The sequence below is a fragment of the Brachycentrus maculatus genome, unplaced genomic scaffold (genome assembly GCF_059751285.1).
Source record: "Brachycentrus maculatus isolate JH-2025_06_01 unplaced genomic scaffold, ASM5975128v1 h1tg000301l, whole genome shotgun sequence".
NCBI classification, from domain to species: Eukaryota; Metazoa; Arthropoda; class Insecta; order Trichoptera; family Brachycentridae; genus Brachycentrus; species Brachycentrus maculatus.
In genome coordinates this window covers 223,257-239,579 of record NW_028281052.1, presented here as the reverse complement: position 1 = coordinate 239,579, position 16,323 = coordinate 223,257, and the positions used below count along the sequence as shown (strand labels likewise).

General features: G+C 38.4%; 1 protein-coding gene across 3 annotated transcripts; it reads left to right on the top strand.

The window, feature by feature from the left end:
- The first annotated feature begins 1,522 nt into the window (after positions 1–1,522).
- Positions 1,523–15,031, top strand: Srrm1 (Serine-arginine repetitive matrix 1). 3 transcript variants are annotated; one of them, XM_088267657.1, is made up of 14 exons: positions 1,523–1,719; positions 1,845–1,934; positions 2,291–2,413; positions 2,589–2,694; positions 3,638–3,808; positions 5,791–5,897; positions 7,305–7,441; positions 7,899–8,076; positions 8,751–8,860; positions 9,485–9,611; positions 11,554–11,742; positions 12,444–12,533; positions 13,109–13,245; positions 13,330–15,031. In XM_088267657.1, exons 5-14 carry the CDS (start codon positions 3,656–3,658, stop codon positions 14,844–14,846), a joined length of 2,745 nt encoding a protein of 914 aa, XP_088123783.1. In that variant the 5' UTR covers positions 1,523–1,719; positions 1,845–1,934; positions 2,291–2,413; positions 2,589–2,694; positions 3,638–3,655; the 3' UTR covers positions 14,847–15,031. The 3 variants fall into 3 exon arrangements, with proteins under 3 accessions (XP_088123783.1, XP_088123780.1, XP_088123782.1); XM_088267654.1 differs by lacking the exon at positions 2,589–2,694; XM_088267656.1 differs by lacking the exons at positions 2,589–2,694; positions 12,444–12,533.
- Positions 15,032–16,323: the final 1,292 nt, after the last annotated feature.

The following is a 16,323-nucleotide window of genomic DNA, read 5'->3' as shown; positions in this document are numbered from 1 at the left end:
GCATCATATTGACGCAGTGTTACCTTGATAGTTACTTACATGAAGGCGAGGTGATCACTTCTGCACTTCAGGAATCAGTCCAGGGTAATATTAAATAAATATTAGAGTGTAAAATCACTAATATTTATTTTCACCCCCACTCCCCTCTGGGAATCGAAATCCGGGACCTCCAGCACGCTGTAATGGTTAGCTAAACACGCTAACCATTAAACCACGGAGGCGGACAAAAGTACAGCACTTTAAATTCTGCCATTTTTTTTCACCTAGGCCATTAATAGAAAATATGAGTAGTAAAAAGCACTTAGTTCAAGATAAAAGGACAACTATTTTTACTATTGATAACAACATTTTTATATACAAGCTTATAGTGTAGTATGGAATCGAACCCGGAACCTCCAGCACGGTAGCTAAACATGCTCACCATTACACTGCAAAGGCGGACACTCACATCCATATATACTATAATATAACTCCATAAATGTTCAATAATTTTTATATCGATAGTATTTAAACATGGGTGACCACGCAACAATGGCAGTAGCGAATAATTTCAAGTGACATCAGCATTTAGCCACTGTGATTGTGGTTTCAGGAATTGGAGTTATTACTAATGTGTGTCCGCCTCTGTGGTGTAATGGTAAGCGTTTTTAGCTACCGTGCTCAATCGTCCCGGGTTCAATTCACAGGAAGGGAGGGGGGGGGGTGTGAAAATAAAAATAAGTGATTTGAAACTCTTATATTTATTTAGTTATTTTAATGTTTATTTATTTAGGAGTGATCACATTGCCTTCATGTAAGTAACAATCAAGATAACGCTGTGTCAATACGACTCAGTGCCATATGCACTATTAAGGACGAGAATTGATCTGTTAAAAGTTAAGAGTCATTCCTCAATATTAAAGAAAAATCAAAATTTTGGGGAATAAAACTATAAATTGGATTGTTTGCAATATGAAAGAGCAAAAAAATTTTTTTTTTTTCTCTTATTAATAGGGAAATTTAATCTGAATCAGATGAAAAAGTGAAACGCATATAGTATTCTGGTTTCAATCTCGGAAATTGGTGACATTTGTGCAGTGAAATGTCAATTAAAAAATATATGATGATGGCCATTTACATATTAAACGATGCAAGAGTTAATGATATCACCGAACTCATTCATGAACTCTTATTGGCCTATTCTATTGAATGTGGAGCATTGTTGGGAAAAGAACTGGATAAATGCCAATGATTATGAACGATGATGAAGCTCAGTCATTATTTTAGGATGAAAAATCAAGTTAAAATTGAAAATTGACTAAGGTCTGTCTACCACCAAATCCGACATTACTCTCTCTATTTTTAATTAATCGTATCATAATTTAGCTAAATCAATATATTTAATTTATTATCTGCTTTGTTGAAGTACTTTGTATTCGTTTGGTCGGTAGGCTTATTTGATGGTTTAGGTAGGTACTGGCGTGGTTGTGTTGGTAGCACTGAAAATTTGAATGACAGAAATATACAGTACCTAGCATTCAGCAGAAACAAAAAATTCGGAATAGCGCCCGCCATGTTGTATTGGGTTTCGGCGCGTGTGTTTTTTTTCGCTGAAATTGTTAATATTTTATTCAAATGAAATGCAATGAAAAGTTATACAATTAGGTAATCGACCTACGAGTTTGTCAATAAATATTTTTCTGTATATCTGCGCTAAACCTAGCTTTCAAAATGTATACAGTAAGTATTACCTTAAAATTGAGTCAATCGATATCCCTTGGTTTGGAATTCTAGTTATATTTTACAGAAAATGAGCTATAAATATATATTGTTCGGATGTGTTTTAAGTATGTAATGTTTCTTAGGGCACTTCTGCCGAGCAGGATAATCGCTTCAGTGATAAGGAGAAGAAATTGATGAAGCAAATGAAGTTCGGCGACTCGTTGACACAACAGGTTAGATGCTTCCCGTTCGCACTGCGTATATATTTACGTGAATTTTAGAAAATCCTTCATTGTTATTAAAATGGTTGTAAGCGCATAACTTATTTTACTATGTTTTTATGGGTTTCGTAATATGGAGATCGCCTTTTATTCCGATAAGAGAATCACCGACATTGAAACGAGTTCCTATAGCTAAGAAATGATAATATTGATATGAAATCTATAATATTAGCCCAGTACAAAGGAAACATCTTGTGTATCTAAAAAATATACTCGTTTTTTTCAAATTCACGCAAAGTAATGTATGGATTAAGTGAAAAGTAATTATTTTTGTGTTTTATGCTAACGATTTGTAACCCAACTTTTAGGTGGATATGTCAAAGGTGAAGTTGGACGTGCTGAAGCCGTGGATCACGCAGAAGATCACGGAGATCCTGAAGATGGAGGACGACGTAGTCGTAGACTACGTCAACAATCAGCTGGAGGAGAAGGTATATATCTCGTTTGTCGTAGCGCCATGATGTATATTTCAAATTCAATCAAAGCCGATACAGTTTTACCGTCAGGATCGATTAACCCGAAAGAACACAATCTGACGTGCAGAAATGTCGGCAACGAAAAATGTGTATATTGATCGAGTGTGAAAATTGTTTTTACCCCGACTAGCTCTGTTTGCTATTTGGTCCGCCTCGTCCGCCCCGCCGCCCGCTACCGCTCGCCGCGCCGCCGCCGCCCCAGCGCAGCGCCGGCCCTCCCAACCTCACCCACAACGGTATTTCGGGGCTTTATTTTCCGGAAATATATTACTCCCAGGATTAGCTCCTTGCTCCCGTATCCGCCCGCCGCGGAGAAGGTAGTTTGTACGCGCCGCCGTGATGAGTTTTGGAGCCGAGAGTTGGCATAACCGGGGTGGGCAACCTTACAGGAGACGAGCCCGTCGAGCCGCGCCGCCCGAGCCGCCGCCGCGCTGCGGCGCCCCCGCCGCTGCTGCGCCGCCAGCTGCCGCCGCCAGCGCGCCTCCGCATCCGCTGCCACAGCTCTTCGTTCATCCATCTCCGCTTCGACTAATCTGCGGCTCCAAAACATCATTCTTTGTAACTTTCTCTTCTCAATATCCTTTACTTGCGGGAACGTACGAACTATCTTTCTCCGTTGTTATAGGTGGCGGAATACGGGGATTTTTCAATTAAGTCATTGAAATTGGTAGTTTTACACTTTATTTTTATGTAATAATTAAAGTATAATGTATTTATTTGGAACAAACATCCCATACTCTTTTGGCCCCTTGAATATCATAAAAACATACAATCAATCGAGTCATTTTTTATCCAAATCCTAGTTGATATTTAATTATAAAATTTCACAAATGTATTTACCTACTGCTGCATTTAAAAAAACAATGTATATAAAAATGAAGAATGTGACTAAATTATGTAAAAAGTTAATAATGGTAATACCTACATCATTTCTGAATGTATGATTTTATGCTAAAGCAATATTTATTGAATTTTAGAAATGTTTGAATTTCTTATGTAAATATTTATTATAACACAATATAGTATGTACATATGGTAACTATTACAAATAGTGAAATGAACCCATAACACTGACCACCCGTTGAGTGCTTGGAGGAGACTCATTGTCTCCTTGTATGATTTGATTGCTTCCACTATATCGGTATCCTAATTTCTGTGATTTCTTCCAAAAATCTTCAGTTTCCTTGCCCGAAGAAAATGCAGATTAATCTTACTGGATTTTTAAATGGAAAAAACGCTCGATTGTTTATGGGCGAGCTCTGGGAGCACTTGCTCAGCGCCCAAGCTTCCGACAACGGCATCCCCGAGTCCTTCATGCAGCAGAAGAAAGACGAAATCAAAAAGCGAATAGTGAGTTGCTCTTGTCTATGGTATTCCCAAAGTAGGTGAGTTTAACCCGTCCGGGAGTGTGGCTGTATTGTCGTCCAAGCAAAACTTTCCTCAAGGAGTATGGGCATACATGAACGGCCACCCTTATAACTATGTAAAGCTAGGTGACATTTATTCCTGAAATAGCACTTGTACTGCCATCTGCGGTTGTATTCAAACACTAAAACCACACTTTAGATAATTTTTCTGTTTTACCCACGACATTTAACTTAAAACAAAGTTTGTGTGATGTTATTGTAATGAGGCTGTCAAAGAAAAGCCATGAAATAAAACATGGATAATTTTGTTTATTGTTTCGGCATTTACTTTGTGGTAGGACATGATAAAATTGTAACTGAAAACACTTGTATTTTACCACTTGAGTTACATATATATTTATTTTAACGACTAGTTTCGGAAGCTACAGATGCTTCCATCTTCGGGTCTGAATATAAACTGATATATTCAGACAGTTTATATTCAGACCTGAAGATGGAAGCATCCGTAGCTTCCAAAACTAGTCGTTAAATAAATATAACTCAAGTGGTAAAAAACAAGTGTTTTCATTTACAATTGATAATTTTGATATAAATCATGTTTACTGATGGCAATATTTTTCTTTATTAAAAAAAAATGTTATTTATAGCATCAATATGATATAAAATTATTAAAAAAATAGAAAAATAAAACTAACTCCCCAGATGCAGTTTTGTCTGCAGAAACTCACTCCCAGACAGGTTAAACTATAGTTATCTCTGCTCTACATATAGATATTGTCAGGATGTGGTTCCGTGGTTAGTCCTGCGTATTCAGGTTGGAACCCGCTCTGCTGCGATTCAATTTTCTATTTTCAATGTCGGATCTGGTCACGTGTTTAAAAACATTAAATTGAAATATTTATGTATATGTAATGTGAAAACAAAGATTTATTTTTAATTGATATTAGTAATGTTAGTAAATAACCACTCACCGACTACTTCTGTCTACCGGTTTCGAGACGTACCCGTCTCTTCGTCAGGACATACACTACAATTTAACAATCATGCGAACAACACTACACCACACCCACTTAGTACTATTCACATACACTATCACTACACATGCAAAACAATTTTCGCTCTGAATGTTTTGCATGTGTAGTGATAGTGTATGTGAATAGTACTAAGTGGGTGTGGTGTAGTGTTGTTCGCATGATTGTTAAATTGTAGTGTATGTCCTGACCAAGAGACGGGTACGTCTCGAAACCGGTAGACAGAAGTAGTCGGTGAGTGGTTATTTACTAACATTACTAATATCAATTAAAATGTTTGACCACAAAGTAAATGCTTTGAATATAAATAATAATTTATTTTTAATTTTTCAAAACGGTGCGGATAACTGCTTGATCGGCCTCAATATATTGCCTAGAGCAGGGGTGGCAAACCTTTTCATTTCTAATCCTTATCCGAACCCGATGGTGAATAGGGCACTGCATCGTATAGAAGCAGTGTTATCTTGATCGTTAAATACATGAAAAAAGATTATCAGCCTTCCGCTTCAGGTCATATTGAATAAATATGAGACTGAAAAATCACAAATATTTATTTTGATCTTCTTGGGAATCGAACCCACGACCTCCTGCATGGTAGCCTAGTGCGCTAACCACTACACTATAGAGCCGGACAACAACTATTTATGTGATTCAACATAAGGCTGCGTTTGTAAAAATATCAAGTCAATCCGTAGACTACTTTCTACGAGTTTTCTGGACATAAATATACGGATTTTTATATATAAAGATATATTCAGATTTATTTTTGAAAAAAAATTGGCAATTCCGTACAATATTTTTTAGTGTCTGTCGTGCTCTACCAAAAGTAAGCAAACAGAATGCTTATAAGCGTTTCCCATAAGTTTTCCGCAAACAGTGTGTTAACGGTTAAACACAATCAATATTGGTGATTTTCAATATGAGTATTTTTCAGGAAGAGGAGGAGAACCGCAGCAGCAGCAAGGGCGGGGGCGGCGGGGGCAGTCGCCGACATCACCGCAGTCGGACAAGATCACGAGAGAGACGCTCCAGCCATCGCAGGTATATTCTATATTCACCCCTATCTTAATTTATTTTTTTAAATTGAATGTATCCCTGAAAGTAAAGATGTGAGTTGTGGCACCTCACCAAAGCTCAAAGCAAGAAACTAGCAAGTTTTGAAAATAGGTGCCTGAGGCCAATACTGGGTATAAAGTGGTATGACTTCGTCAGGAATGACGATGCGAGGAGAAAAACTCAACAGCCCCTCACATACTGGAAGTCCTAAAGAGGAGAAGGTGGACATGGTTGGGACATGTCTCCTCTGACCCCTCATGTCTCTTCTTCCAACCTGAGGATTCCGGCGCCCCGGAAGACCGCTGACGACCATTCACCGACTATATTCAGCGGAACTTCGAGACGCCGGACTGACCTGGGAAGAAGTCAAGGAGATGGCGCGTGACAGAGTGACGAGACGTTTCGTGTTGGCCATATGCTCCACCTAGGGAGCGAACTTGGAAAGAACTAGAAGAACAAGAAAGAAGTTGCCCTGTCCGGAGGGGAGGTGACATGGTTTGTCAAACAATGACGCTAATATTTTGCTCCTGATAAAACAGAACAAACATAGAAACAATCTTTAAATGCAGAAAAAGGTAGCACGCACTCAACAGATTGATTTTTGTGGTATAAATGAGCCGAACAAATCACAACGCTCACCTGTGACTCATACTTTTGAAGCGTCAAAGGTGTTCAAATTCAACCGAGTTATAAAAATAAACTATCCCACAAAATTATAACTATTACTCTTTTACATATAACTATTCCACATGTATTTTATGGAGTGTCATTGATGAGAAAACTTGAACAAATAACTCGGCCTGGGATGTAAAGTTTTAAATTCAAACTGATTTTAGTTGACATTTTGATGAAAAAGATATTTCTATCCTTACAGGGATATATCTTATCTTTGATCAAGTGCCGTCAATAAATTTGTATAAAAATAATGAGAAATAATGCATTACCAAAAGTTTTTTTTACTGATTTAGATATCACTCAAAAGTATCTTTATAATATGAACTACCCAGGAACGGAGGCGTGGCTTAAACTGCCTGGTATTGGCCGCCATATTTTGGCGAAACGGCAAAAAGGGAAAGTAAAAAGCTTGTGTAATGTTTAAGTGGAAAAGAGTGGTGCTAATATGTAAAGGTGGAGACTGACCGGAGTATTTCATCGTAACATCGCTCGCGGCGAGCATCACCGAGCATCCGAAACTATGGATGGAGCACTCGGCTCGCTGTACTGACTGCCTGAATGCTCACATCGTAACGTGTTACGTTACGACGAAATGCTCCGGTCAGTCTTCACCCTAAGAGTCCCATTAGAAGTCCAAATTTAGTGTATTATAAATATTTTCAGCCAGAGTGGTCTGTTCATGGTATTTTAAACAAATGGTTTTATGCCTTTCTTCAGGTCTCGCTCCCGGGGTCGGCGGGACAGCAGGAGTAAGAGTCCGCAGCCCAAGCCGGACAAGAAGGATGGGCAGCTCAGTCCGCCGGGCCTGGTGACGGATTTGCCAAAACATTTGATCAAGGACAAGTCTAAGAAAGGTAATAAAAAATGTACTACGTATTCATTATTCTTCTTCAAACCCCTATCCGCACCCGACGGTGCATAGGGCACTGGGCATCATATAAATGCAGTGTTATCTTCATCGTTAACACATGAAGGAAAGGTGATCAGCCCTCCGCTTCAGGCACCAGTCCAGGGTAATATTAAATAAATATTAATGTGAAAAAATTACTTAGATTTTTTAACCCTCTCCCTGGGAATCGAACTCGGGACTTCCAGTACGGTAGCCGAGCGTGCTGACCATTACACTATGGAGGCGGACAAATTATTACTGTTCATTAATTAATTAAAAAAATTAAACATTTGTATAATACCACTTAAGTTTTATTTTACTACACACAACTAGTTTTGAAAGCTACAGAACCTCAGGATTCTTATTATACAAAAACTTGAATGGGTTATTTTATATTTATGTTGTTTTTATTCTTATTTTAGAAAATGGTAATAAAACTCCGGAAGACGGTGAAGACAAGGACAATAATGATAAAAACAGCGACTCAGAAAAGGGGGGGTCACTATCCCGCTTGCAGAACAAATTGTTGAATATGGCCGGCACCAAGGAAGGAGCGGAAGCAGCCACTAAAGAGAAATCTCAGGAGAAGTCCCCCACAAGGTATGAATCAATCATATCAGTGAGAACATATTGCTCCCTCCTTTCAAGAACGTCATAAACAAAAAATCGATTTTCAGTTGTGCATGTTTTCGGAATGCCCAGAAAATGTACTACTGTATATCCCAGCAAAAGAGATTTTTAACTTAATATTTACCGGCTACAGGGCAGAAAATGTTGTTTTTTCATTTTGAAGAAAAGGTATTGTTCAAAAAGTGGCTTGATATTTATTTTTAATGCATTATATTATATTTTTAAACTTTAAAAACATTCTCCTGAAAAATCAAGTTTTTTGATTTGTGACGTTCTTGAAAGGAGTGAGCGATATGTATATGACAAATATGTGCCCCTCTGGTTCCCTTGTTATCCTGTTCTACGACAATTGGCTCTTAACAAACTGCCGAACCCTGACCTAGACCATGCCTTCGAATCACATTTTCTTTCGTAGCATCCCAGAGTTCTTTGGTCTTCCTTCTAGATGTCTTTTGGAGAAAATTCTTCTCATTTGCCTTTCTTCTACCTTACCGGAACCGCATTTTACATATATGATGAAATAACATTTTTTTTGTTTTTTCCAATTTATTTTATTTCACCAGTGACCGGGTTTCATTAACGAAACTACGAAACCCGATCATTATTGTTTAATTTATTTTATAAATGTAATGGACCTTTTTCAGATCTGGTAAAGAGAAATCTGCATCTCCAGCCAAGAATGGGAAAACTAAACGCAATTCCAGCAGTTCCAGTTCCTCTTCATCTCAGCACAGGGCCTCCAGCTCGGATTCCAGTAAGCTATTCCATACACTATTCATTCAGTTGAAGATTATTTTAACTTCTTTCAAGAACTTGTTGAAACTTTTGATCACAATTTGGGCGAGTCCAAATCCTTGTTCACAAATCTGGGTTTCTCCACTTCGGAGTTATTTTTACATTTTGACATCTCAACACAGATGAAGAAGAATATTGAAGTCTGGGTACTTACAGGGCCTACGACCTGTCATAGGCTGGTTCTAAGTCATCTCTTCAAATATACTTGATTTCTTCTTCTTCTCACCCTTATCCGCACCCAATGGTGCATAGGGCACTGCATTGTATAGAAGCAGTGTGTTACCTTGAACGTTAAATATTTGAAGGAAAGGTCATCGCTTCAGGTACCAGTCAGGGTCATAATAAATAAATTTTAGACTAAAAAATCACTAATTATTATTTTGTCCCTCTTGGGTATCGAACTCGGGACCTCCAGCATGGTAGCCGGGCGCGCTAACCACTACACTATGGAGGCGGACACTTGATTTAACCCCTGTAAACACCCAGACTTTTATTTTTCTTTAATCTTCGTTATCTATCTTGAGATGCCGAAATGAAACATTTAAAATTACAAATATCTAAGCGAGAAGTTCCTTCCTAACAGGGCACAGTCGGAAAGACGGATCGCAAGTGAGGAAGTCTTCCACCTCTGTGCAGAAGAAGAGGCACTACCGCAACAACAAGGACTCCTCCGCCAGCCCCAGTCCCCACAGACGATCACGCCGCGAAAGGTTAGACCTGCTTTTATTTATTATGATTTATTTTCCAAAAAAAATCTGTCAAGATGATTCTCCTAGTTCTGTGCGTGTCATGTCAGGTCCCCCTGACTTCAACTATCGCTTGAGAGTAATTGTCTTGGGCAGCTCTAAACAGCGCCTCAACGGTCCTGATCCCCGTCCAATCTCGTATACATAGTCTGTTCAAAAGGTATCGCGAATTATGGGTTTTTTCAAAAATTATTTATTTATTCATGAATGTCTATTTGTCCCCTTCAAAGTAATCCCACCAGATATTATACACTGGTGCCGTTTTTTCCAATTGTTTTCGGTCGAAATCGAGCAATTTTGGTATGAATTTGGCGGCAACCCGTCTCATGCCCAAATCATTATTGAAAATCTAATGGCACGAGCCAATTGTTATATTTAGGTCCTCAGTGACTTCTTTAACGGTAATTCGACGATTGGCCAATCCTATTTTCTTCACTTCATCAATGTTTTCATCTGTTGTTGATGTGCTCAGGTGTCCGGCATACTCTTGGTCGTTCATATCTTCTCGGCCCTTTGAGAACATTTTGTACCACTGATAAACGTTGTTTCGGCCCAAAGTACCTTCACCATATGCCACAGTCAACATTCGGAATGCGTCCGCGCACTTTGTTTTTTACACAAAATTTGATACAGATTCTTTGATCCATATTTCAAGGCAAAAATCGAAGACCAGCCAAAACACGTGCAAGCGAAACAGCTGTCAAAAATTAAATCAAAATTAAAAATGGCCTAACTTGTCGGCATAAGTTAGAAGAGACATGAGTGCCAACATAACGCCACAAAATAATCAAAAATCGAATACAATGAAACCCCTATTTTACATTTTTCAAGGGACCGAAAAAAAAAACTTAAATGGAGGGAAAATGTAAACGGGGGGTATTGAAAAAAAGGTTTTAAATTTAATTTTTTATTGAAAACAAATGTAAAAACTTAGTTGGAGGGAAAATGCAAGTAGGGGGTATTGAAATAAAATGTATCATTTAAAATTTTACTTTTTATTAATATTGAAAAAAAAAATTAATTTATTTTTTTATTGAAAAAAAATGTAAAACCTTGATTGGAGGGAAAATGCATAACATTTTAACTTTTATTTTTTATTAATTATTGAAAAAAAACGTTTTAAATTTAATTTTTTATTGAAAAAATATGTAAAAACTTAATTGGAGGGAAAATGCGTAACATTTTAAATTTAATTTTTATTAATTATTGAAAAAAAAACGTTTTAAATTAAATTTTTTATTGAAAAAATATGTAAAAACTTAATTGGAGGGAAAATGCATAACATTTTAAATTTTATTTTTTATTAATTATTGAAAAAAAAAAAAAAAAATTATTTCTTATTGAAAAAAATGTAAAAACTTACATGATATGTACATGCGTTTTGTCACCATTGGACCACATTCCATTGCACTTTTTTTAATCGAAACCCGATTTTTAATTATTGTAGCCAAAGTAGTGATTTGTAGCCCCAAATCACGCGCCGGCGAAACGCGTGAACCAACGTTTTCGAGAATGTTCATTTTCTCTCGCACTGACAAAGATTTTCTTTGTTGGGACATTACTTGAGAAAATAATGTTAAAAGATTGTAATAAACTAATAAAAGAAATTTAAAAACGTGAAAACTGTGTGTAAATGATGATCGCGAATGATGTCAAAAAGAAAGAAGCATCACAAACCGAGTCAAAAACCGAATGACAGAACAAACGTCATAACATTCTTTAAATCCGGGCATGTAAAATCCGGGTTTCACTGTATATAGTGTAGCATGCGGAAATTAAAAATTTGCAATACTTTTTGAACATACTTCATATACAAGAGTCAGGAGATCTGTCTTCTTGTACTTCTGTCCTTGAAATTTTTTTCTAGTTTTTTAATTTAAAAAAAAAATGTTTGTGCCTTCTACAGCAGCCGGAGGAGCCGGAGGTCTGTGGACCGCGACCGCGACAGGGAGAGGGAGAGAGAGCGGGAGAGGGAGCGGGAACGGGAGCGAGAGAGGGAGAGGGAGCGCCGGCGCCGGGAGATGGAGAGGGAGCGGGAGAGGGAGCGCGAGCGCGACAGGGAGAGGGAGTGGCGGCGCCGCGAACGCGAGAGGAGGTACCAATCTCTCCCCCTTCTGTTATATTGAATAATTATTCTGGATTTATTATTTCATTATTTATTCTGGATTATTCACCCTTTGGATGTTATATCAATATTATAAGTGTCTTAACTTGAAATGAAACTTCCATGGGTTAGTTTTTGTTGGCGCCTTAATCATGTGAAAGTCATTTAAAAAAGTTACAAAAATCTATCCAAGATAAAATAGAGCAAGCTAAACAAACATATACATATACATAAACATATACTAAAAGTTTTTTGTCCGAAATGGCCGTAAAATATTTAATCATTCCGTAGTAAATTGTATATGTCTGCACTTCAAAATCCAATTGGACTGAAAAGTGTCAAGTAATAGGAAAAGTGCGTTGCCTTTTGGTTATTCGCTTAATTATGGCTCCCGCTATATGTAATATAATGTAATTAGTAATAAAATTAGAAAAAAAACTTGAGCAGTCGCTGCTTAAGGTGGGCCTCCACATTTCCTTGTAATGTAACATTCGCGGCGAGCATCCGACTTGGGATGGAGCACTGACTGAATGCTCGCATCGTAACGTGTTACGTTACGACCAAATGACTCCGGTCAGTCCCCACTATGAGATTTATCCAATATTTTGGCACAATTACTTTTTTGCAAAATGGTCAATATTATACCGGAAGGGATGGATGAATTATGATGTTGCCATGTTGCCCGGTCACAGATCCAGGGAGAGGAGGCGCTCCATGGAGCGGCGGGAGCGGGAGCGCCGCCGGTCCCGGAGTAGGTCCCGGGGTCGCAGATCCAGAGATAGGTATGCGGCCTCATTTATGTGTGCATAATAACATAACATAATAGCCTTCTACACGCTCAAACAGCTTGAAATTTAAAAGAAAAATATCAGTTCTTAACCTGTTAACCGGGGGGGAGATCACTTTTTAATTACGCAACATACAGCGGGCACAAACTCTCTCACTGAGACGTGTCAGAACGTCACGCATGGTCAACGTGATTTCATATATTCTAAATAGAAATTTTAAGCATAAATATGCTTAAAATAAATTGAAAGACTATGAAATATATTTTTTTTCGTTTATTTTTATATACAAATTGTTTATCACAAATGAAAATGCAAAATTACAAACATTACGAAACATGTATGGATGACTCTAATTACTTTTGTTGGTGGAAAATATAGGTCGCGCCCGTTCCAGGGCGCAACATATATTTATTATTACAGGACGTAATATGTCCTACCCGTACTTCATATTGTTTATGTTTGACGTATTTATACCTCCCGCCCGGTTAACAGGTTAATTGACAATTCGTAAGTGCAGTATGTGAGTGTGTTACGATAGTCAGGCGATTCAGTGGGATGTTGTTTTGCAGGTCCAAGGACCGCTCGAGGGACAGGGATCGGGAGAGGGAGCGACGCGGCAGCCGCGATCGGCGCGGCAGCCGGGAGCGGCGACCCAGCCAGGAGCGCCGCGGCAGTCGAGATCGCCGCTCTAGCAAAGACAGAATGGGTACGACGACCACGATGATAAACATCGCTCTTGAATATTGATCGAAATGCTCGCAGGGTGGTAATGAATCAATTCTATTTCCAGGTTTCCGCGATGTCCGCGCATCTCGAGATAGGCGCGTGTCTGAAGATCGCAAAATGTCCAAAGATAGAGACGGTCGCAACAACAAGACTAGAGACTCCGGAAGTTCGAGCCGCAGCTCTAGCAAAGAGCGCGTCAGCGTTACTAAGCCCGCCCAGATCGCCAAGTCGGTTTCCAAACCGACGTCCCTATATTCCGACGAAGAAGTCAAAGTAAAACAAGACGGAGAGAGGCCGGAAGGTTCCAAAAGGTTCGCACCCAGTTTGTCCAGAACGCCTTCTCCCTTCCTCAAGAAGCACGAACTCGAGCTGCTCAAGGACAAAGTCGATAAACCCGACTCGGATAAACTCGACGAATCCAAGCGTTCCGACGAAAAGGCCGGCGCGGGTAAGAGCAAACAGAAGGCCGAGTCCGGTTCGGATTCCGAGAGCTCCGAGGAGAGCGGACCGGCTCGAGCTAAAGTTAAGAATAAGCCGAAACGAAAGGAACGGCCTCACGCTAAACGCAACAAGAAGAATAAGAAATCGTCATCCTCTAGTGACAGCGAGTCGGAAATGTCGTCGACCAGCGATTCCAACGATGACAAAAAGAAAAAAAACAAGCGAGTGGCTCGTAAGAAAACTGTCAAGAAGGTTAAAAAGATAAAGAGGGCTCGTTCCTCCAGTTCGGACGATAGCAGCTCCGAAGAGGAAGTCAAATCGAAACCCAGCAAAGCCAAGAATAAATCTAAAACGGAGGATTCCCACAGCTCGGACGAAAATAAAGCGGTCAAAGAATCGAAAAAGAGTCAACCCAAGAGCTCTTCTCCGGATAAATCTAAAACTAAAAAGGCAAAAGATACTTCTCGATCGAAAAATGTAGAATCCAGTCCCGACGTTCAAGAAGTGGTGAAAACCTACTCTCTACATAGTTCCAACAGCGAAGTAGAAAAGAGTTCTAAAACGGAAAAGAACAAAATGGTCCGCTCCAAATCTAGCGACAGTTCCGAGCCGGAAGTCAAGAAAGTTAAGAAAACTAAAGACGCCCGCAGTTCCAAGAATAGAGACAGATCGCCGATACTCGAAAAGAGCAAGTCTTCGAAGAGCAAACACGCCGAAGAAAGTAAAACTGTCAAGTCGAAGAATTCGTCTCCGGCCCCTAAAGATTCCGCCAACGAAGAAACGCAAAAACGGGCCGAGAGCGAGAAAAAGTCAAGAAAGCGCGAGAAAGACGCCTCCTCGTCAGACAGCGATAAGTTGTCTAAGAAAAAAACCAAGAAGGATAAAAAGGAATCCGGCTCCTCGGATTCGGAGAGCGATGAACCAAAAAAGTCTAAAAAGCACGCAAAAAAGCACAAGAAACATTCGAAGAAACACAAAAAACACAAGAAGCACAAAAAATCGTCAAAGTCAAAGAAATCTAGTTCAGAGAGCGAACCGGAAGAAAGTGGCAAAGCCAATAATGAAGATTTAGAAAAGAAACTGCGGGAGAGAGCGCTCAAGTCCATGAAGCGCCAAGCCAGCATGTCCACTTCCGAGTAGTGAATGGTTTTTATTTTAGTATTACCTTTAATCACTAAGTTTCCTTAGTGTTAGTCTCCGTGTTAATGAACATAAATTCATTTAATTGAATTTTAAAATGTCATTTTTATTTTTGTCCTAAACTCTATAATTTGTATTAGTGTTAATCTAATGTTGAATAATAAAGTCATCTACAACCAAGAGAATTTTTCAATTTCAACTACTCTCATTTCTTATAGATCCTGTACCTATGGAGCCTAAAGATAAGTAAGACCATATCGCTCACTCCTTTCAAGAACGTCATAAATCAAAAATCGTAAATTTTCAGTAATGCATGTTTTCAGAATGCCTAGAAAATGTACTATACCCCAGAAAAAGAATCATATTTTTAACTTAATATTTACCCGCTACAGGGCAGAAAATGTTGTTTTTTCATTTTGAAGAAAAGGTATTGTTTAATTATTTTTTTAAATAAACTAAATGTTTTTCAAATGGAGAAAAAACCTTCAGGTTTTACCTAAAAATATCTGTTGCTCAGAAAAAAGTTCAATAAGTGGTTTGATATTTATTTTTAATACATTGTATTATATTTTTAAACTTTAAAAACGTTCTCCTGAAAAATCAAGTTTTTTGATTTATGACGTTCTTGAAAGGAGTGAGCGATATATGTAATAGGTAATCATGAGTGGAATGCAAAAGACTCTACTAGGCATACATATATATATAGTGTCAGGTTGCGGTCCCGTGGTTAGAGTCCATACTCTGGGTTCGACCCGGAATCAATTTCTATTTTCAAACACAAGCTGCTTAAGTTCAACCGTCAACATGTAGTCTATAATAAAACTCAAGTGGTAAAAAACGAAATGTACATTATACATTAGCATCAACCTTATGGAATAAATATTAAATATTGATCTAATTTAATTCACCTCTACTGTAAATTGATGGCCCATTTCACTAACAAATACAATGCGTCCTAATTCCGAGGGGGGAATCAATAAAAATAAAGATTTTTTCATTTTGACCATTAGTGCTGATCAACCTTATGGAATAAACATTAAAGATTGATCTAATTTAATTCACCTCTACTGAAAATTGATGGTTCATTTCACTAACAAATACAATGCGTCCAAATTCCGAGTGGGAATCAATCAAAATAAAGATTTTTTCATTTTGACCATTAGTGCTGAGAATTGGTACATTGACTTTGGTATACTTTGCCAGAAGCGCACCCCATTGATATACGGATGATGACGCCAGTGTATTTTGGTGGTCAAGCTGGCAGGTTGTGTCACAGCGTGCGCACTTTTACAGTTCAGATAATATTTACAAATAAGCTAATTTGTATGATTATTGGTGATTTTGTACACCTAATAAAAAGGACCACTTTTGCAGAAGTCTTCAGCAATTTTAGCATACATAAAGATTTAATCTCAGCACTAAAACTGTTAATAATACCATAGAATTACTTGAACTTTGATGTGTTACTTGAGCCCAG